We start from the raw sequence: 21284 nt of genomic DNA, 5'->3' as shown, positions 1-21284 counted from the left end.
GCCCTGCAGGCGGCCCGTGGCGGGTGAGAGGCGCTCGGCAGCGGCTGCTGGCGCGCCGGGCTCCGTCTGCAGCGCTCTGCGAGGGGAGGCCGCGCTGACTCCACCAGCTGAGAGCTGCTGCATTAGCTGGCAGCCTTAAATGAAAGCAAAGGGGTGCTGTGTTTTTCTGAATGGTTTGGGGGCTTATTTAATCTATAAATTCAGGCTAGAGAAGAAACTTAGGTGAAGGAGTTTTTTTTTTATGTCAAACTGTGAGCAGCAGAACAGAAGCAAATGTTTAGTATATCCACAGTTGTACCGACTGAGGGCAAACAGCCCGACTGGGTTCACCTGCACGGCAACATCCTCATTTCTGTGTTGCACTCCATTTACTCTGGTAGGATTGCTATGGATGCTATCTGGTTTTGAATGCAGAATTGTAATTACACAAGAAGAAATTTTATGGACACCACAGCTTCTGTGTTTGTGTGTATATACATACAAAAATATTTGTGTGGATGGATATATCCATAAGTTTAATAGAAGAGTTAAAATAGATATAACTTGCTGTGTTTTGTAGTTTTAATAAACAACTTGATTACTTTGTGAACTTTTTGAAATTTCCATGTGAAGTGAAAACTCGAGAAAGACTCTGCCTGCACATCCTTTTATATCATAACTTCTAAATGCACAATTAAAACTCCTGCATGAAAGGTAATTGCCACAGCACATAGCTGGACCTCTGTCTGAGAGGAAAGACAGGAAAAATACCTGTTGAACACAGGATACTTTGTGTGCTGGAGAGGAAATGCTAGATGATAACCCTGCAGGCTCATCTTTATATAGAGCTGTCAGTTCCTAGTGGAAGTCTCTTACATGTTCAATTTGGGGCAGGCAGATGGTAAAGAAAAAGGTAAAAGATGCTGTGAATTAATATATTGGCTTCCTTTGCCTTGCCTTCTCCAACTGTGAGCTTGTGAACTCCATGAAGGGATTACTGAGTCAGTGGGAATCAACACATAGTCCATCAACCCTTTCTCTATTGTCTGGATGATGGTTCCCAAAACACCATATATGCTTCCAGGGAGCCTGTGGCTGAAGGGGAGGATGAGGAGCAGGGGAAAGCTTTATGTGTTGAGGAGGGGTTTTGTCTTTTGAGGGTGATTTTTTTTGTCAGTAAGGATTATGGTTTGCAGAGAAACTCTCAAGGAGGATTGCTTAATACCCATCTGTGGTATGTTTGACTTTTTTTTGGTTTCCTGAACTCCATATTTGTTCACCAAAAAGTGAAGTAAATCCGGAGGGAATGGGGAGGGGAGAGAAATTTCAGGCAAGACTGAAGCTGTCTTAGCTCTTAAGTATGTGGAGACTGAAGTGCATCCCCAAACGGCTCCTGCTGAGATGCTAATAACTGGTCTGCTCACCCTATTACATTGAATCTCTTCCAGTTTTGTTGCCAAAACAAGTGGTATTTTGAGTTATATTCCAAGTAGGGAGAAGTCAAAATGTAACCTTAAACCAGTGAGCTTTAGAGGCAGCTTTGCAGGGGCTGTGAAGTGCTTTTTCTGCCAAGCGTATGGGTGGAACATTCAGCAGGAACCACAGACCTGTCAGTAGGTTTGACCTGAGACAGTTGGTGCCCTGTGGCCAGAAGGGAAAGTGTCCATAAAAATTAAGTCCTGAGCAGAGCTGTGTACATCTCCAGGACTTCAGTTTCCATGAGTTCTGACAAATTATGTTTTACAACGTTGATTTTCTGTGACTCCTCCTCTTCGGAGCTGGCTTTGATTTTTCTTCTGATTTTTCTGACACATGGCAGTCAGAAACAGAGAAATTTGGAACATTAGTTCAGCATTTTATTTCTGCACTGGTATCTTCATTACTGTGTAGAGCCTCCAAAATATTTAATGCTTAGTGCATACAGTATGTACAATTGAGGGGAGGGAATACTGTGTTTACTGAGTTACTTGATCATATTTCTAAGTACTTACCTGTTTCATCAGATAGGATCAGCTTTTGCAACTAAGTGGAGCATCTCTTTTTTCAGAATCTTATAAAAGCTACAAAAATATTTTTTGCACCAGAGATGTGGGAAATTGCACAGTTGCTCAATATAATTAAAATAAAATACAGGTGGTGTGGAAACTTGGGTACAAAGCAGCCCAGTTGCTCAAGTCCACATTTTCTTTTTTTCCAATGACATAATAGGTTTTCCAGTTATTGACAAATTTCAGAAGGATATATCTTTTATTCAGATAGGTTGAGTAATTTTTGGTATTGTAGGCATCGGGGCAGCCTTACAGAGACTCATGGTCGTTCAGCACAGATGGAATTTGCTGTTAGATTTTTCACATCACAAAAGCTGCAGTTTTTAAACTGGTAGTAAATTTAAGGGATGGGGGGAACCAACAGATTTTGTGGTGTAGGAAAGAAAACAGCTTCCAGCACAATCTTATCATAATGATAATTCAGTAAAAACTTAAGAGAAATCACATTAATACCAGAATGAACATGTTAACCTTGAATTATATTTTTCTTATTAATTAGCACCTTTTTTTCCCCTCATGAGAGTGGCTTTAACGTTTCCTTGAAATTGATTTGCAAGGAGGCATGTCCGTCAATTAAATTTTTAAAGAAATATATAAATGCGCCTTGACTATGCTTCCATTAAGCAGAGCTCACATGGCACTGATCTGTAGTTGTATCCTAATAAGCAGATCAGCCTGCAAGGACACATGTGGGGGAAACAGTGATGCTGGGCAACCACTGAGTCACCAGCCGTGTGATTCCCTCTCTGCCACCGTGCTGCTTTGCAGAAGCCACATCCATTGTTTCAGTTGTTCTCGTTAGTCACATTCAAGACAGTACTGCAAACATTAAAAAAGAAAGGAAGAAAGGAGAAACCCTGACAGGTACCAGGATTTTTGCTTTGAGTCTCGTGGGTTCCCAGCTGTTATTTGGCTGGGACAGTGGGACACTGAGGAGACTCAGCCTCTCTCAGTGCCGGGCAGCAGTTGCTGAGATGCCTGGGGCACAGCGCTTGTTCCAGGAACACAGCATTTTGTTGATTCCACAATTAAATGCTATGGATTTTAATTTGCTCTTTACTCATTTTTCATTTCCTTAATTTTTGGCATTCAGATGCAATTTTGTTGAAAAGATTGCCCGGGGACATGAACACTTTCCTGGAGCTGAAAGTGTGATTAGCAAAGCGCTTTCCTAGGATCTTCTCCTTAACACCCATCCCTTTCCCTAGGGAAGGGCTGGGCTTGCTATGAGGGCTACGGCTGGAAATGCACACATAAGTTTTGTGGTTACAGGAAGCCCTAGAGAGAGGTTTGGTGAGAGGCTTGGCTGCATCGATGTGATGGTGTTACAATTAGCTCTTCTGTTTCTAGATCATGGAGTGAAATTCATGAGCCTGCTTGGGATCCCAGGCCGTGCAAGGACCAGGAAGAATTAAGGCATCTCACAGTGTAGCTTCATGGTGTTGTTTCGCTCAGGGTCTGCAGCCTTCCCTGTTCAAATGCCTGGCACAGCATGTGTGTCTGCATCCTGTGAGGTGTTCTCAGCCCATGCTCTGAACCTGGCAATGAACCCCCTTATTGGAGAAACTGATGTATCTGCCTTTTGGGAATGAAGAGATTTGTCTGCCCCTAAATCTCATCATTGCCCTTGCCTTAGGTGTATGGATGCCCTCAGTTTGTTTTACGTTTACGCTACCCTGAGTTTGTTTCATGTTTGCATTTTGTCAGACGTTACCAGTGGTGTCTAATTTAAGGGATTAAATTTAACAAACTGTTGGTGACTGTGGGTTGGTCCCAAACAAGGTGGTCTACTAAAATCACCTTGTGTTTGGGAATTGGCCCCAGCATTATTTACTAATTCCTGAAATGCAAGGGAGAAACAATGCTAATGTGCATCTGTGCGGAAGATGTTTGGCAATATAATGTTTTGCTGGGATGACTTCTTATTCAATGATTAATCCTTGCAAGGGCTATGTCCCAATCCTTTTGTTTTCCTCCTGCAAAAATATGAAACTCAACTGCAGTACTTTTATCTTCTTACATGAAAGCTTTCACAGAAAGATTATGGGCAGGCTGTTGTCCTCCTTTTACATGGTAGTTAGGTGTCTAAATGACTTCTAGGGGATATTGTCTTGAAAGCTTGAGAACCCCATCCTGAGGCGAAGCAGAAATATATTGGAAGCGCTGGATATTTATTGTACTCAGGCATAACCAGAAGTTTTGTCCTGCTAATGTAATCCATCTTCTGTTACTCTAAGGACCAGTTGAATTTCCTTGGTAACAAACACCCTTCCTCTACTCCCAGAAAGCTTAGACTTACTGGCAACATCTGGAACCAAGGAAACTTCAGATGACCCAACTCTGTAGTATCAAAATCTCTATGTGATCTGTTCACAGTGGGAGAACAGTGTTCAGTCCTACTGCAGCATCAGGCTGCTTAATGGGGTATGTGTGTCTTTCTCCAAATAGGAGTGAAGTATGAAACAAAACATAAATCTGGTCTTTTATTTCTGCCAAGGGAAAAATGTATAAAAAAAGAGCATGGTGATCTCATTATTCCTATTGTTTTTTCATTGAGAAATAAGAACAAAGCTTGTGCTACCAGAACAAGTTCTGTCAGAAGAGCTAGGAATCCCAGCTGTGAACTAGGACATGCAAGAATGTTTAAGGTTTTTCTCCTAGCCAGCTTATATGTACAAACTCTGCCACTTTTTGGAATGTTCTTATTAATAACTAAGACACATGCTGGTTCTTTAATTTACCATGGATTAAGCTCTCAGGTTTCATCTTGCTGGTCAGACTGAAGAGAGGGGAGATGTCTGGCTGCAGGTGAAGATTACCCTTTGCTAGGAGATGCTGAGGTCTCTTTTGAATGAGACCAAGAGGCTCTGTTTCTTATATATTCCTGTAATTGTCTTTTGCTGTCCCCTTGCTGAGCAAGATATTAGGGGCAGATCAGTGAACTCCAACCCCAGCTTTGCTTTTAATGGCAGAATTACTTCTGCTGGTCGTAACTCAATTTTTCCCTCTGCAAGGGTAACTCTGTGTGGAAACCTCTAATCCTGGTCTTCTTAATCTGAAAGCCACAACATGACTACAGGGTTATTGCTTTGCACCTGGCTATGTATTTCTGCTCTGAAAAAAAGAGCCTGTAGGCTCTAATGTTGTGGGTAGCCCAACGTGAGGGAGATGTTTCAGCTGAGCCTCGGCCCTTGATTATCAAGGGTATGATACATCATTGTATGTCCAGCTGTACCAGACTGGAGCCAAAGATGGAATGTGAGGCCTCTCTTTCTGGCCCATGTGCTCATACCATTTCCAGCAAAAGTTGCTCCCTCTTGTGTAGTCTCTGTGCCTCTCTTTCCTTGTTTGAGCTCTTCCCTGGGGTTCGGGTAGGCAGGATCACAGATAGTCTTGCCTCCTGAAGATGGTGTCCTAAGATGAATGAATGAATATGTTTGGTTTTGGATATGCAAATTTCTCAACAGATTCACAGCCATAGATGTAGGATACTGAGTTTGTGGTCCCAGCTTGTCTAGAAGTTTACCCTTTAGATACAAATGCCGAAAGAGCTGAGTTTGGTGTCACTGCAGCCCAGTGGCCCATCTGCTCTCTCTTGGTTTGTCTGACAGTGCAGGGTGGCTCTGTAGCACAAACAATTCATCACAGGTATTGAGAGCAAGACAGGGACATTTGAATGGCATTCTAGGTACTATGGTACCTGTGAAACTGCATTTTATATTGTTGTTGTCAAGGCTGTAGCTGGACAGTAAGAAGGAGAGGAATTTGCTTACTAGGATGAAAATTGAAGTTTTCTAGGGGTTTAAACAGTTTACAGGTTACTCCATTTTAATTGATGTAAACCCTTCCAGCAAGGAGGCAGAAGGGGATTTACCAAGCTTGGAAATAATTAAAATCATGCTGAAACTTTCCTAACAGGTACTAAATGTGACATAGTGTGTGGTCTCTCTGACAGGGTTGCTTTTCCCTATAAATGGAAAAGTGCAACATCAGATGTTTCAATGCATGCAAATAGATAAACAGCTCTTTTATGACATATTAAGAACAGTTTGGTTTATGGCTTTTTAGATGTATCTTAAAATCTTGTTTTATAATGACTTTAGCAGAGCTGTCCAATTTCCAAGATGTGCATCTAAAGCAGGATGAGGTTTGTACCTGGTTTTTATTAACTATATTACCAGCTAAAAATAAACCAAGTTGCAGACAGCTGACAGCAATGTGGACTCTCAATGTGTCTCATTAAAAATAATAATAATTCTTGGGGGCATGGAGGCAGAAATCAAGCTCTCTTTGTCTCCTGGAAGCTGTTTTGCTCATCTGGGAGATGAAAGTAACCTGACTGTCTTTGAAATTTACTGATATTCATTAAGATCACTGGACTTTGAATGGCGCTTTAATTAATTATGAACTTTAACCCCATGTTTTAGTGTGTTCCTGGACAAAATACGTGGCTTTGTCATGCCTTGCAGGCTACTGGCAGAGAAGTTCTCTGGTAGTGTGTATAAAAGGATCCCGGGGTTGTATGTCAAAAGTTGAAAACTGCAAGTGCAGAGTTACAATTAGGGTGGTTTAATTTTTTTGTTTCTTTTAAACCAGCATAGGGATGTGGTGATCTCCTTAATTTGTTCTTTACTCAAGTCTGAGTGCCTTTGTGAGGAATTGACTCAAACTGACTTAGGAGTTAAAGTTTCAATGGAGGAATTCATTGGACCTCTGCAGGAGTCCAAGCAGTTACTGAGCACGGGTTGAGGGCCAGTACCTTGAAAGAAGCAATATCAGAAAGATACAGTCTGGCCAAGGCTAGACAAAGGAAAAGAAGTATTCTAGAAAGACATTGGGCTACTTTCCAGCCTTACCGTGTAAGCCTATGCTGCTACTGCAATTCATTTACCCAAGAGTCATATGTCACTGAAGCCTGTCTTTTCAAACGGTGCTGCTATCTAGCAGTTAGATCAAAAAGGCAATAAACCACATGCATTTAAGCTGAAAACATGATATACCTCCTAATAAATTTGGAGACCACTTCTGTGGCATAGTTTAATCTTGCTGGCTTTGGTGAACATCTGTAAACATGTTTTTGTGTGCTGGATAAAAGAAAGACTCTAAAAAATTTGAAGAAGAGTTTTGATACCTGTTTTTGATAACTGAATAGAATGTTTTTGGAGCCTGGGAAAGCATGCACTCTGCAACTGATTTTGACCAATATCTATGCAAGAATGAGAGAGCAAAGGAAAAAAAATCCAACCAACAAACCAAACACTGGAAAGGAAAAGATAAGAGTTCTAATTTCTAGTTATTTTTGAAGTGCTATTCAGTGGCCTGAATTGCCTTGCCGGGGATTTACATTGGCATAAATTGTAATTTGTTTCCTATCTTTAAAATTTAACTTTTAGTATGCAGTAAATTAAAAAAATGAAAAAGTCAGTAAAATGTAATGGCCAGATTAGGGACTTAGGTGCTTGCAAATGTGTTGCTCTATAGGTTTTCCTCTCTTAAAGCCTGACCACAAAGTTTGGCTGAAGACATGCTATGCATTGACCAGAGTTGTATTGATATTTTGGAACATGAGAATAACTAACAGTATTTTACAAGGTATTTGGTTTTTAAAAACTAAGGGGAAAGCTTAGATTCTTTGATTACTTGGTGACCATTACAATAAACACAGACTTCTACACTAAAACTCAGTGAGCAAACAAGGCACTGTTTATTATCCACGTCTTAAATTGCATGGCTGCTTCACCTACTGCCATAGGTAAGTTTGCTGTGTGTAGTGCTTAATTGATACTGTAAGTATCAAAGACACTGAAGTGCTATTTAGAACTTTAAAAGGATTAAAATCTTTTGAAGGTGAGGGGCATTTTCAACAGCTGGTCACACCTGTGTACCCTCTTCCCAGTGGTTTGGGAGTGGTTCTTTGTTAGAGCCTTCACTTAGGAAGCATCCTGGACCAACCCTGCTCCTGCAGGCGCCTGGTTCCTGAAGTCAAGTGGGGAATTCCCCCCTCCTCTGTTTGTGCTGGCCCAGGTCTTCAGGGAGAGCCAGGAGTACATGTGGTTCCTGTTAGTTCAGAAAACAGAAACATCTGGGGAAGACGTGAATGACTTACTGGCTCAGTTCAGCAGGAGGAAAATCTCTGACACTTCATTCTGGACAGAGATCCTCTCTGTTATATGCTGAAGCAGGGAGCAAATGCACATAAAATCACATAAAATACAGCTCGAAACAGCAAGAGATGGGCAGTCATGCTGCCTTATATTGCCTTCCTCTCTTCCTGCCTATGGGGATGCCTCCTAAAGAAAGTGAAGGGAAGGTTTTTCTCATCCAGTGAGAGTGGGGAAGGATGCTCTGGAAGAACACTTCTTAGGGACAGCAATGTGTTTCCCTGGGTGATGCCCATATGGATTTAACTTTAAGAAGAAAGTGAACCAGTGGTGAACATATTTGCTATATGTTCACTGTAAAAAAAGCCTGAAGGAAAATGCTTATAGCACTGTGGGTAATTGTTATTAACATGAAGGTAGAATGACTAGACCAGCCCCAGGAGGCCCTGCTTCGTCAGGGTGTCAGGTCAGATGACTTCCAGACGATCCTTCTCATCTCCAGCAGCCTGTGATTCTGTGACATCAGGCAGTCGGGTTAGACTGTGCAACACGGCCTAGCTAAAACAGTGGTGCTTATTTCCTCAATCCCTAAGTGTGTTCCACCAGTGAAAGAATTTTTTCCTAATCTAACTGCACCACCACCAATGTTCTGTAGCTTAACATTTCTGTTTCTAAGCAGACCAAAATACAGCTCTCTAGCATTTGGTGTGGGAGTAGTAAGGGCAGGATATGGAGCATCAATAACCTGAATGGGAGGTGTTTGGTACGAGCAGGCTGCCTGTGCTCTCTTGTCTGGGAAGATAAAAGGGTAGATGGGATGAGTTGCCCTTTGCAGGGGCATGTGGTGTCTTCATCAATAACAACCTGTGGTCCCTGGGGTACCCTGGGGAGCTGCTGTATGTGGGGATGGGGCAAATTACCATTAGCAGCTGCTCCTGTTCTCTTTCCTCAGCTTCATTCTCCTCCATGGGATAAAACATTTCTTTCTATTCTCTCTGGCCTGTTATTTCTCTTCCTCTGGTGTGTTCTCCTTCTCACTTCTCAACTGTCCCAATTTTCCCTATACTTATTCCTCCAAACACAGAGAATCTTCTTTGCTATTGACCCTGAAGAACAACTGCTTCTATTAGCATATGATCAAACTTTGCTGGATTTCCCCAGAAGGCAGACAGTGCCTTTATTAGAAAAATCAAAATTTGTATATATGGCTTGGGTTAAGTGAGGTAATTGACTTTTGCCACCTAGAGTTGCACGTATTTCAAGGAAATTTTTGAAGAAAAGAGAGGGATGACAAATCCTCAGGGAGGAACTTGTTCATAATTACATAAAGACCTTGGCTGTATATGAATGTAAGGATGCAGGAAGCTGTGCTTACTGGATCTTTGCTCGGGAAAATGTTAATGTTCTGATGGCAATAGAGTCTGGGGGCTATAAAAAGAACTAAAGAAGTCCAGTCACTTCATTAACTGACTCTTCATAAATCCTAGAAAGAGGGATCTGTCCTCTTGAGAGCAAAAGTTAACCTTAGTATCCAACCCTTGTCACACCCAGTCACTCATACAATTGATGAAGCATCTATTTATTCCAGGAACTTCCCTTTTTGTTCTGTGCAGTTTTATGGCTTTATACCCAATAAAAACTACTGTATGCACTTAACTCTGGGAACAGGCTAGAGCTATTTACTCAAGCAGAAAAGTATTGTATTAGGGTGAAAAATCCTTTGTGAAGATAGGAAAGGAATCTTACTGGCCATAAGTAAGGCGTGAAGATACTTGAACAGCCTTGTATAATCAATACATTATGAGACAAATGTTTTGTATTCTGTCTCTGCTGATGCCTTCAAGGAAATGAGTATCTTAACCCTCAAATGGAGAGGAAAAGATTGTCAGTGTGCTGTAAATCTGCACATACAGGTGCTAAATATCTTAATGCCTTCAGGAGCAGGTGTTCTTTTGTACAAGGTTTCAGTTCGGGTATAATGTCACGAGAGGATCTGCCTTGTAATTCTGTGGACAACCTTCTCAATTGAAATATTTATTTATTTCTTTATTCCAGATCTTTTTTTCTTTCCCTCCTTTATGGGAATTCTTCCTTGTTTGATTTTTTTAAACACTATCTGTGATGATTGTGGCCAAAGCCCCACTGGCTGATCTACCCCCCAGCTTGCTGTGGCACTGGTGCTCCTCATATACTTGAAAGATGCAGGCTGGGCAGGATTTTAGGCACATGAGAGAAAGAATTCTTATCTGGAGAAAGCTGGTGGAAAACACTTCTCTTTTGGTTTTGTGCCACCTGGAAGGGTTGCCCAGAAAGCTTCCCTGCATGGTATATTGTTCTGGAGTGTAGGTACAGCTCTTCCTCTCTTCTGCCAGAAACAGAGAGATGAACAGAGTTATGTCTTGGAACAAGTTGAAGCACAACACTGTGTCCCAGCAGCAATACACATAAATGAAGGGAAGGAAAATAAGCTTTGTTACAATGAGACAAAGGTTCATTTAGGAGTCTCATTTTTTTCGTGTGGGTAATTATTGTGAAGTTTGAGTTTACTTTCTGGTGGTGCTTTTTTTAACTTGAATTTATCTAAATTTCCTGAGCCACAGAAGATTAATAGCCTCACAATTTATGCTTTTCTCTGAAGAGTGAAAAAGTGTAATTAAAAAGAAGATATACAGTTGGATTAAATTTTTGAACTGCAGCTTGGAAATACTTCACAGAATACAAAGCATAAAGTAAGCTTGGGGTATTGTTGCATGCTCTTCTGCAGATAATTGCAAACCATACTTGCTTTGTGAAGTTAAACTTTGTCTTGCTTGGTCAATCTAGCTTTTGTACTGGGAGCAAGGTGTCACACTCCACGTGTCCACTTCTGTTATGATGAGCAGAACAGTCTAAGTAAGTGGAGGGTGTTCTGTTATTTTTAGCAGAGAAAACGCTATTATGTGAAATCCCGTTTGTTATCATGAGAAGTTCAGAAGCCTGTTTCTGCATGATAACAGTTATGCTCTTATCAGAACTCAGGTTTGGAGAAGGGAGATTGTGGAAATAAAGCCATCACTGAAAACATACAAATAATACTAGAGATTAAGCCCTGTCCTGGAGCATGCCACAATATACATGCCATTTTTTCTTAGGGGGAATTGAGCAAGCCTGGATACAGCTGAAGACAAAACTACAGTGTGAGAACAACCAACTGATACCAAGCTCTTCCTGCTCAGCTTGCGCAAATAAATGACACTAAACCACTCTGAATAGACCTTCTAGATCAGAAGTGTTTCTGTCTGGTGTAGTACCTTCTTCTTCTACTACTCTCTCTGAATGTCAAGGGGAAGATTCCCCCAAAAGGTGTTCAGACTGTTGCAGCTGGGCTGTCTCTTCCTCCCTGCTGTTCTCAGGTACTGGGGATGCCAAGAAGAGGAGAATGACAGAACTATCCATGACTTATTGCTGTAGATGGTTTTGTTCTCAAATCCTGCAGCCGATGCCTCATGTTTTGTTCCTTAGCTCTCGTTTCCATGTTTGCTACCTCCCAGATCTATTATTTGAGTTAATCAGCCGTCAGGGCGTACTGTTTTGACATCCTTTGTTTGTCCAAGCTGTTCAGAAAAACCATCACTCATCCTGTCTTCAGCCTGGTAAGCTTTGGTCCTGATTCTCTGTTTGATGTTTCCCGCTACTGATGTGAATATCTTTAATACCATATGGATTCTTATCACCCTAATCCTGGCATATCGTGTCTGTAGATATATTTACAGGCAATGTAAAATCACCACCTCTCTTTCCCTGGAAATCAGAGACCCTGTGCACACTTCCTTCCCAGCTGAAATCTTGCTGTAGTCCGGACATATATTTTCCTTGAACAGCTCTCAGCCATTCCAGCAAACAACTCATATATAGCTCTGCAATTGATTTATGCACCGTTAATGGGTCCCCTGTGAATCCGCTCCCTTCCCTACCTCTGCCCATGTGCACTTGAAATGCCTCAGCATCCTGTATCTCCTGAGTTAACTATACTGATGGATTGCTGTCCCCAGACACCCAGCAAAGACCCAGAGCATAGGGACTTGAGAGACTCTTTTTTGATTTGGGTAGCCCCAGCTCTGTGCTGGTGCCAACAGTGGTTGCAGAGATCCTGGATATCCCCCACACTTGTTGCTCAGGTTCTGATGAGCCTTTTTCCTTATTGTTATATTATTGTTATGGATTTCAGCAGCTCTGAACTGACTTCTGCTGAAGCCAGCAAGTTTCTATTGGTTTTGTAAGGTCTGTAGTGGTACACTTGACTGGTATAAACATATTCCATATCAACCCTTCTGGTTCAGCCTACTTGCTTCCCTTCCTTGTTATGTAGCGGGATGGTCTGACAACTACTGGCTCTCTAAGAAATGTATGCTTAATTCCAGGCTTCCTGTTTGGGGGGTTTGTGGGCTTTTTTGCTTTATGATGCTTGTTTTGGTTTTTTAATACCTTATCTCAGCCTGAATAAAGGATGTTAGTAAAATTCCGGGAGATGGGCTGAGTGTATGTGCACATACACAGAGAAAGCAAGCGTGAATGACATTTGGCTTTCCCAATCCATTGAAATCACTACAACCTGAGCAAGAAGACTTTTAAAGGAAAACTCTTGCCTTGAATACAGCTGCTTAGTTTCTTCTTGCTTTTCTTCATGAAGAAAGAGCAACCTGTATTTGCCTAGTATTGATGTGGTGATCCAGTCACAGGTTGGTGAAGGAGGTATTCTTGGCTTTTATCCAGGCACACCCGCTCTGAATCAGCACTGTCCCACTGGCCAGCCCCTGCCATGTATGCACTGCACAGGATATCTGGACACTACACCTACTCCACAGGCCCTTAGCTATTCCTAGGAGGTCTCTGTAAGTTATCTTCAACATGTCCTCCTCCTGATTTCCCCAACTCAGCCTGAACTTAGATCCTGCCCCCATAGGAGAAACTTCGGCTTAAAAATATCTCAAATCAGAAGGAAGCTACTGCTCATCAGTCTGCCCAGCCTCCTGTCTCACCCAGCTCTTGTTCCACTTCCCTGGGCTTAGGGAAAATGTGGTCATTTCTAAGACAGGTCTGAACTAAGCAGACTTGTGTAGCAGACTGGGGAAAAGAAGACCAGGGGTGGGGGAGATGCTTCATCATGAAGAAATGTTTTACATTTGCAGTAACAAAAGAGCCAAAAAGAGCATGAATTGGTCCCAGGGTTGGGAGTATATAGATGCCAGCACTGTATATAGGAGGGGAAAAGGGAAAGAAAAACCAGTCTGTGGGCTTGAAAAGAGGGGAGGTGGAAGTAAATGAAATGCCAAAGGGAAGAATCATAGCATAGGAGATTGTGCAGGCTGAGGAGAGATTTACAGGTATTAGAAGAATGCAAAGGACATGAGAAAATTCAGATCAGTGCCAAGGTGAGCAGCAGGGAATGTTCTTAGCAAGGAGCATTCGGAAGTTGAACACAGATGGCAAGGTATGAAAGGCAGGCAGACCTGAAAAGCTGTACGGGCAGCATGGAGGAAAAACCTTAAAATCCAGAAATGGGAAGAAGGTGCAAAGCATATGAACAAATATCTAAAATAATAATACTTTCCAAATCAGAAATAATAATTTTGTTTATCTTGATGTTAGAAAGCTGTGTATAAACTAAGCAATGGTAGTGTAAGAATAATTTTATTTAGTATTTTGGTAACACAACGATACATCTCAAAATGACCATAGAATTTAGCTTGCTAAATGACTGCATACATTCTAAATAGGTGCTACTAACTTTGAGTAACTTCACAGATTACATGAGACATTATGTGACCAACAGCTATACAGTGTGTAACCCCCTGACTGACACGAGCAGTGTGGAGGGATTTTGCACTAGTAGCCAACGCACAGTTAAAGCTTTTGGAAGAGTACAAAATTGCAAAAGCCGTTTTTTTATTAAAATATGTATTGATGATCCTTGCATTAGAGTAGCTATTCAGCTGTAGGTTACATGCTTTATTCCTTTTAATAACAGTACTTACAAAGGTACAAGAAAAATTGTCTTGCTAGCATTTGATCTAATGTAGATCTCCATATGAAAATGCTGAGTATCTTATAAAGCTTTTCACAGGTATAGGCTAAGTTCTGGGGTATCACAGACTTGTACGTAATTCAGAAAAACGCCTGAGGTTACTCCATGTGTATGTAGCAGAAAGCTTTGTTTAGCTCTAAAAAGATAGTATAGATGCCAAAGGAAGTCAGAGACTTTAAACAGGTACATTATGACTGCGTGGGATTATAGAGCAGTGCTTGTAGGCTTGATTCAGGTTTTTTAAATCAGTAGCGAAGCTTGTACTTAAGATTGGGATTGTGTTGTTAACCCAGCTCTTCCCAGAGTCAGTAGCAGCTCTGTCCCTGCTGCTAAGGTGACAAAGACTGGTCATCTGTCGGAAGTCACAGTGCAAATCCTTACTTGCTTGGGCCTCAGCAGAGATACCTCACTTTGTAGCACTGTACCCTTATTTTTTTAGCTCTACTAATACCTTGTTAAGTACTTGGCTGAGCACAGCAAGTCATGTGAGATACGCTCATGTCTGATGGATTTCATATGTAATTGAAGGTGATCTGCAGCTCCTAAGAAGTGCCTAACACTTTTCAAATCAGGCTGTTTGCTTTCTAGAGAAATATGGAGCTTTGTGTATACAAACATTAGCCGGAGGTTCAATGCCATGAAGTTTCATGTGTGTTTTACTTTAAAATAAGAGGTATCTTAAAAAAAATTTTATGAACTTTGCCTCGCAAATATTTTAAAAGTACTTTTTCTTCAGTTAATGTGTACTTTAATGTAACATGTAACATTACTTTTCCTTCGGAGACTTTGTTCCAAACAGATTGTACTACAAGTACATAATTGATTTTCAGATACACTATTTAACTCAACCTAACAGAATGATTAGTGAGTAGGGATATTATTTGCTGTATGCTTTACTTGAGGCTTGTGGCATTCATGTTTTAATATAAACCCTCCCAATCTCACTTCTAATTACCTTGGCCAATGTGTATTTTACTGGACTTACCTACGTGCCTAGGGACAACGATATTAACTCCTTCCTAGAGAAACATAAGATTCAGCTGTACCTTTATAAATCTAATTCAAATACTTATTTTGTTCCTGAACATGCTAATGAACAGATTAGCATATGATTTGTATCACCCTTGCCATCTAGTCACAAAGGAATTCTGATCTTTCAAAACTACTGAAAGTTACTATATTAGGACATTCTGTTCATTTTCATATAAAACATGAATTTTAGTTTCAAACACGCTTACAAGCAAGACTTTTATTTTTTTAGGCATTTATGTAAACATTTTGGAATGCTGAAGGCAAGACTTTACATTGTCATTTTACCAAAAATCATTTGAACACTTATTATTGAGGCATTAAAGTACATCCCAGCAGCCACAACACCAGAGCTGCCGTGAGCCTGTGGCAGTTTCCAGTGAGTGAATTCAGAAGCAGGCTGTAGTGTTCTGAGCAACTGAGGAAAACAAATTTATTTGTTTTTTAAGAAGAGATTTCACTTGGGAATATGGAGTCTCTGAAGGCAAACTTAGTTAAGGCATAGTGCATGGTGACATGGAAAGGCTTGTAGAGACAGTTCTGGGAGATACTCCAACCAGTCAGTAGATAAAAAGCACTTTACAACGGTAACTTTTGTGAACAAGCTAGAAAAGAAAAGGCTTACTTTCAAACTGCATATGTTTTATCATTTAATATCTTGTTCCCCTGGCTCTCCTGGAATTGAAAAGACAACTGAATTATACCTTGTACAGATTTTCTTCCTGCTTTTATAAGGTGTAATATTGGCTATGTACCAAAAATATCACCAGAACAAACTATGAGTTATATAAGTCTAAAAAGGGCAAGGGGAATTATCTTTAGATGCAAGGTTTATTGCTTAGGCATTTGCTGACAGCTGGCTTTCACTGGCTGCTTTCTCTGCTTGCAGTCTTTGGACAGCCTGATCAAGCAAATCCATAGTATCTCTAAGTGTAACATTCAAGGTGAATGGCTTAGGTTTAATGGTCAGCCCATAGGTGAAGTCCATTTTAGGGTCCTCATTTGGATTAGCAGTAAAATTGCACTGATGCACCAGTATGGAGGTAAAGAGAAAGAGCTGCACCTTGGATAACTCCTCTCCAATACACCGACGTTTTCCCAATGAGAAAATCATCACGCTACTGGTAAGATCTTTATTGATGAACCCATTCTCATCCAGGAATCTCGTTGGATCAAAATCTTCTGGGTTGGACCATTTTGCTGGGTCATGATTCACTGACCACTGATTTACAAAGATGACGGTGTCCTTGGGAATGAGGTAGCCCATGATGAAGGTGTTGGTGGTGGTGGCATGTGGGATAGTCACAGGCACAAAGCTGCTGAAACGCATGGATTCATACAGGAAAGCCATGATGTAGGGCAGGTGAGGCTGATCTTCAACACATGGCAGACGGTCTCTTCCAACAATCCTATCCACTTCTTCTTGCATTTTAGCCTGCACTTTTGGGTACCTGTCATTTAAAGCAAGACTTATGTACATACGTAACGCTTCCAAAGGATTTTTCTTACGAACAATCCTTGCTGTAAACATTTTTCACAGAACCTTACCCCTACCCTAAAGAATGTAGTTCGAGCAAAGTTTAAATATATTGCAGGAATGCATAGACCTCAATTGAATTCTTTGAGAGAAAAATCCAAACGTCCCATGCACTAGTGTAATTTTAGATTTGCTCAGATTTTACTTTAATATCCCATGTAACTGATTCTCAACATAAAAAATAACAATCACCTAAAGTGTGCTGAGACTGAATATTCTGATCCAATTTCAAAAATTAATTCTAAAACTAGAATTATTTGTCTCTTCTAAGTATTGGATTTTCCATGGGAACAAGAATTTGATTTTCCAACTCTGTATGTGACTTTTAAAAGTTAGCATGGAGTTTTTTATCACTAGACATATTTCAAACATTTGAAAGCCTGTGGGTTTCTAAACTAGAAAAAAAAAATCTCAATTCTTAAATTGTCAGAATGGCTTTATGAACATCCCACTTTTAGTTTGAGAATGTATTTTCTAATTAATATCAAAATATGTTTTCTCTATAATGTATTTAAAGAAGACTGTCTTGAAATCTGGGCAGTTTGGGAGACCACACAGTAACCAAACAAGATCAAAATGTTAATACATCTTGACATCTTTTGCTTGTTTAAAGGCACACATTCTGCCAAGGAGCTTTCATTTGCTTTAAGTATTCAAGTTTGGCTTCTGCATCCTTGCTTCTTCCTCCTGCAGCAGACTCACATGTCAAGTGCTGGGCAAACATGAGAAATGAGGAGAAACCCAAAAAGTTACGTGAACACTGGGGGTGTTAAATATTTGCCTGTTTTTTCAAAATGCGACTGAGTAGATAATGTTTGCATAAGCTTACAAATTATGCAGGCGATGAAAGAGAAAGCCAGGATAGGCAAGAAAGACAGTGTAATGGCACCTTCTCTTAAACCACCTCCCCTCGCCGAGCTTCCCCGGTGGACGGGCTGGTGCCAGGGCAGCGCTCCCGCCGGCTGCCCAAGGGGTCTGCCTTGCCCTGTCACGCAATGGCGAGGAAGGCACACACCCCGGCAGCTTAGCATAATAGCGGGTTTGTAAACCGGTGCACGAACTCTTTATCGTGCTTAAGCAGTTGTTATCCTGTTCCTATGATCTCCTTGATCTTGACCTGCTAAAATCTGTTACTTTCAGGTTTTACTCTGCCTTTCTGCCAGCCTCTCTTTATGCAACATAACCCGACCGCCTGAGTAGGGTGGGCTTGTGTCGGATTTTTTTTTTTTTTTAATATACTTTCTTATCTCTTTCTGGCAGGTTTCCCAGAGCTTCCGTGTTAGTTAATCGGAGGCCGCTGAGGTACTCGGCGCTGCACGGGCTGGCGCTGCCCGGTCCCGCAGACCCGCGACCCGACGGCGGGTCCCTGCGGGGGCCGCGCCCCCGGCTCTGCCCGGACCCCGAGCTCCATGCCCTGGCTCGGGCCCGCTGCTCCCGCCGCGGGAGCCCTCCCAGCAGCGCCTTCGTCCGTGCGGCGCAGTTTAAACGGGGCTCGCCTTGGGCTGGCGGGCGCTCGCACCCCGGGCGGGCTCGCATGTCCCCCCCACGCCGGGCCGGTGGGGCGCCCCGGTGTGCTGCCGCCTCCGCCGGCACATACCTGATGAGGAAGATGAGGAGCCACTGCAGGGCGGTGGAGAGGGTGTCCTGGCTGGCGCCGAAGATGTCGGTGACAGTGGCGGGCACGTGCTCGAGCTGCAGCCACGGCTGCTCCCGCTGCAGGCGGATGAAGGCGTCCATCATGTCGCGGGGGGCGGCCCCGGGGCGCAAGCTGCGCTGGTGCTGCAGGAACTTGCCGCGGACGAAGCCGTAGAAGTCGCGGTTGAGGTCGCGGAAGGCGCGGTAGGCGGCGCGGATGGGGCTGGGGAAGCGCTGGAGCCAGGGCAGCGCGTCCACCAGGCTGCCGGCGCCCACCGCCCGCCCGAACTGCTCGTTGCGCCCCACGATCCGCAGGAACTCGCCGTCGCCATGGCTGTAGCGGCGGCCGAAGCACAGGGCGCTCATCACGTTGGCCACGGCCACCACCAGGACGCGCGAGGGGTCGAGGAAGGCGCCGCCGGCGCTGCCGCGCACCAGCAGCGCCACCAGCGCCCGCGCCTCGCCCACCAGGTGCTGCTCGAGCAGGCGGCGGGTGGCGGGGCTGCCCGTGGAGAAGGCGCGCACCGTGGCGTGCGCCGCCCGCCGGTGCAGCTTCCAGAGCTCCGAGTATCCGCCGAAGGCCAGGCTGAGCCCGCCCGACACCAGCTGGAAGGACGGGAAGGGCGGGCGGCCGGCGAAGGCGGCCCCCTGGCGGACGAGGGCCTGGCGGATGGCGCGCTCCCCGTTCAGCACCACGACGGGCCAGCGCCCCAGGCGCAGCTGGAACACGGCGCCGTAGGTGCTGGCCAGCCGGGCGAAGGAGAGGTGCGGGGCGCTGCCCAGCTGCGCCGCGTTGCCGATCAGGGGCCAGGGGAAAGGTCCCGGCGGCGCCCGTCGCTGGCCCTGCCGCCGGCGCTGCTGATGCTGCAGGAGGAGCTTGCCCAGGTGGATGGCGGCGAGCAGGCAGAGGAGGAGCAGGAGGGAGCTTTGCAACGGGGGGATGCCGCCCAACGCTTCCCCGAGCTTCTCGAGGGCCATGCTGCAAGGGAAAGGGAAAAGTCGGTGGTCAGCGTCCCCACGGGGGAGGAACCTTCAGGTCCCGCGGGCAAGGGGAAGCCCGGACGGGGTGCGCTGGCGTGGCGGAGGTGAGCGCCGGCAGCTGTCCCAGCCCTCGGAGTCCGGGCAAGTCCTTGCTGTGTTCTCCTCGTGTGCCTAAAACCCCGCGAATCCTGTGCAAAAAACAAGGGATAATGGATAATCCAGTGTCAAGTTCCTAATAAGAGATCGAAGTCGTATTTGGCGGGGGGGCCGCTGCTCTCTCTCCGCCGGTAGGGAAAGTTCTCAGCGAGAGCTCCAACAGGTCACGGCTGAGACAGGCACAGAGGGAAGCAGGAGGATGCTCTCGCCTGATGAGCCTCCTGAGATGCAGGCACTCGCCGTGCGCCGGAGACAGGTTAATTCCGCCGCTGCACATCGCTCCCCGCGGCAAAAAAAGCCCTTACGAGAAACAGGTTTCCCGCCCCACTGTCGGAATTCGCGCTACTCTGGAGAAACCTCCGCAGGCGGCCGAGGAGCCCCCTCCGTCCCGAACCCTTCCCTCCTTCCCGCACCTTCGTGCCCGTCGCGGCATCGCAGGCTCGCGGTATGCCGCTCCTGCGGGGAATGCCTGAGGACTCGGCGTGGCAGTGCTGACTGGTCCCGCTTCCCATCCCCGTGCCCGGGGACCGCCCGCTCCTACCATTTACTCCAGCCTTTCACAAGCAGGGAGGGGAAGAAGGGATGAAATAAGCGGCCACGGCGGGCTCCTGTAGCAGAACTGACCTGTTGCACGCTGCTTCCATCCGAGACCTTGGGTAGGATGGAGAGGAGCTGTGCAGCCGGCGGCAGCTCTAATGGACAGCCGCGGGAGGAGAGCGGCGACGGCAGCGTTCAGATCCAAGGCTTTGGGAAACTCATTAGGAGCCTCGGTACCTGTCACCCGGAGCTTGCCAGGCCATGCGCAGGCAAATGCCAGTTGCGCCCGATCCCAGCGCAGAGTTATCACCTTCCCAGCGCTTTAACCCTTCGGAGCTCGCCCCAAGGCAGCCACCTGCCCCGAGCAGCCCCGTGGACCGGGAGCGAGCGGGCTGCTGCGCCCCTTCCCTCTGTCTCTCCCTCCCACCCGGCTGCTGGGCTGCGGGGACGGGACGGGGCCAGCCCAGCCCGCCGCAGGGAGCGAAGGCGAGCGGCTCAGAGGGCGCGGAGAGGACGGCCCGCTGCTCTCAGGCTCAGCCGGCACCAGAGCCGCCACTTCTGGGCGCCTGGCATTGCCACTCCCGGCTTTAAACCCGCCGGCATCCGCGGCGCGCGGCGCGGTGCGGGCGGGACGCGGGCCGCCCCGCTGGCAAATCGCTGCTGCCTGGCCCGTCCCCTGGCTTGAGGGGTCGCACTTATTTGCCAGCTGCCCTTGGGCCCTCGCCAAGCGGAGCGGCTGAGCCGCGGATGCTGTTATGGCCGGGGCCAAAAGTTTTAGCGGAGGAGGTGCCGGGAGGGGAGAGGGGTGGCGGGCGGGCTCGCAGCTCTCGCTGTCGGGAGGCGAAGTCTCGCCTGCATCTTAGGGGCTGAGGAAGCCGAAGAGCTTCCCCTCCTCCGCCTGTCGCCTCCCCGTTGCGTGCGGAGTTAGCATTGCGTGAGCCGGGGCTGGAAAGCCTCCAGCCATCTCCTCCCCGGGCCCCTACCCCTCCTCGCAATACCTGACACCCGCTCCGGGGAGAAGGAGGCTGGGAAGCGCTGGGCAGCTCGCACCCCGGCCGGCTCTGGTGCCCTCCGGCCTCGCCTCCGCCCTGCGCTCGCTTTTCTCCCGCTTACGGCGCCTTTTTACTCCTAAATCTGGCGCCTCCGCCCGCACCGGGAGAGCTGGCGAGAGGCGTGTGGGTACGGCGCTCCAAGCCCCCCCCGGGCTTTCCGGCTCC

The 21284-nt window shown here is 45.4% G+C and overlaps 1 protein-coding gene across 1 annotated transcript; it reads right to left on the bottom strand.

Moving 5' to 3' along the window:
- Window positions 1-13790: 13790 nt before the first annotated feature.
- Window positions 13791-20843, bottom strand: CYP1B1 (cytochrome P450 family 1 subfamily B member 1). Its single transcript, XM_069010009.1, has 3 exons — window positions 20155-20843; window positions 18356-19372; window positions 13791-16672 (listed from the first exon to the last, which is right to left on the bottom strand). Exons 1-3 carry the CDS (start codon window positions 20172-20174, stop codon window positions 16060-16062), a joined length of 1650 nt encoding a protein of 549 aa, XP_068866110.1. The 5' UTR covers window positions 20175-20843; the 3' UTR covers window positions 13791-16059.
- Window positions 20844-21284: the final 441 nt, after the last annotated feature.

The sequence above is a fragment of the Aphelocoma coerulescens genome, chromosome 3, assembly GCF_041296385.1.
Source record: "Aphelocoma coerulescens isolate FSJ_1873_10779 chromosome 3, UR_Acoe_1.0, whole genome shotgun sequence".
Taxonomy (NCBI): Eukaryota; Metazoa; Chordata; class Aves; order Passeriformes; family Corvidae; genus Aphelocoma; species Aphelocoma coerulescens.
Note: the sequence above shows the minus strand (reverse complement) of the source record. Positions and strands in the feature narration are given on the sequence as shown.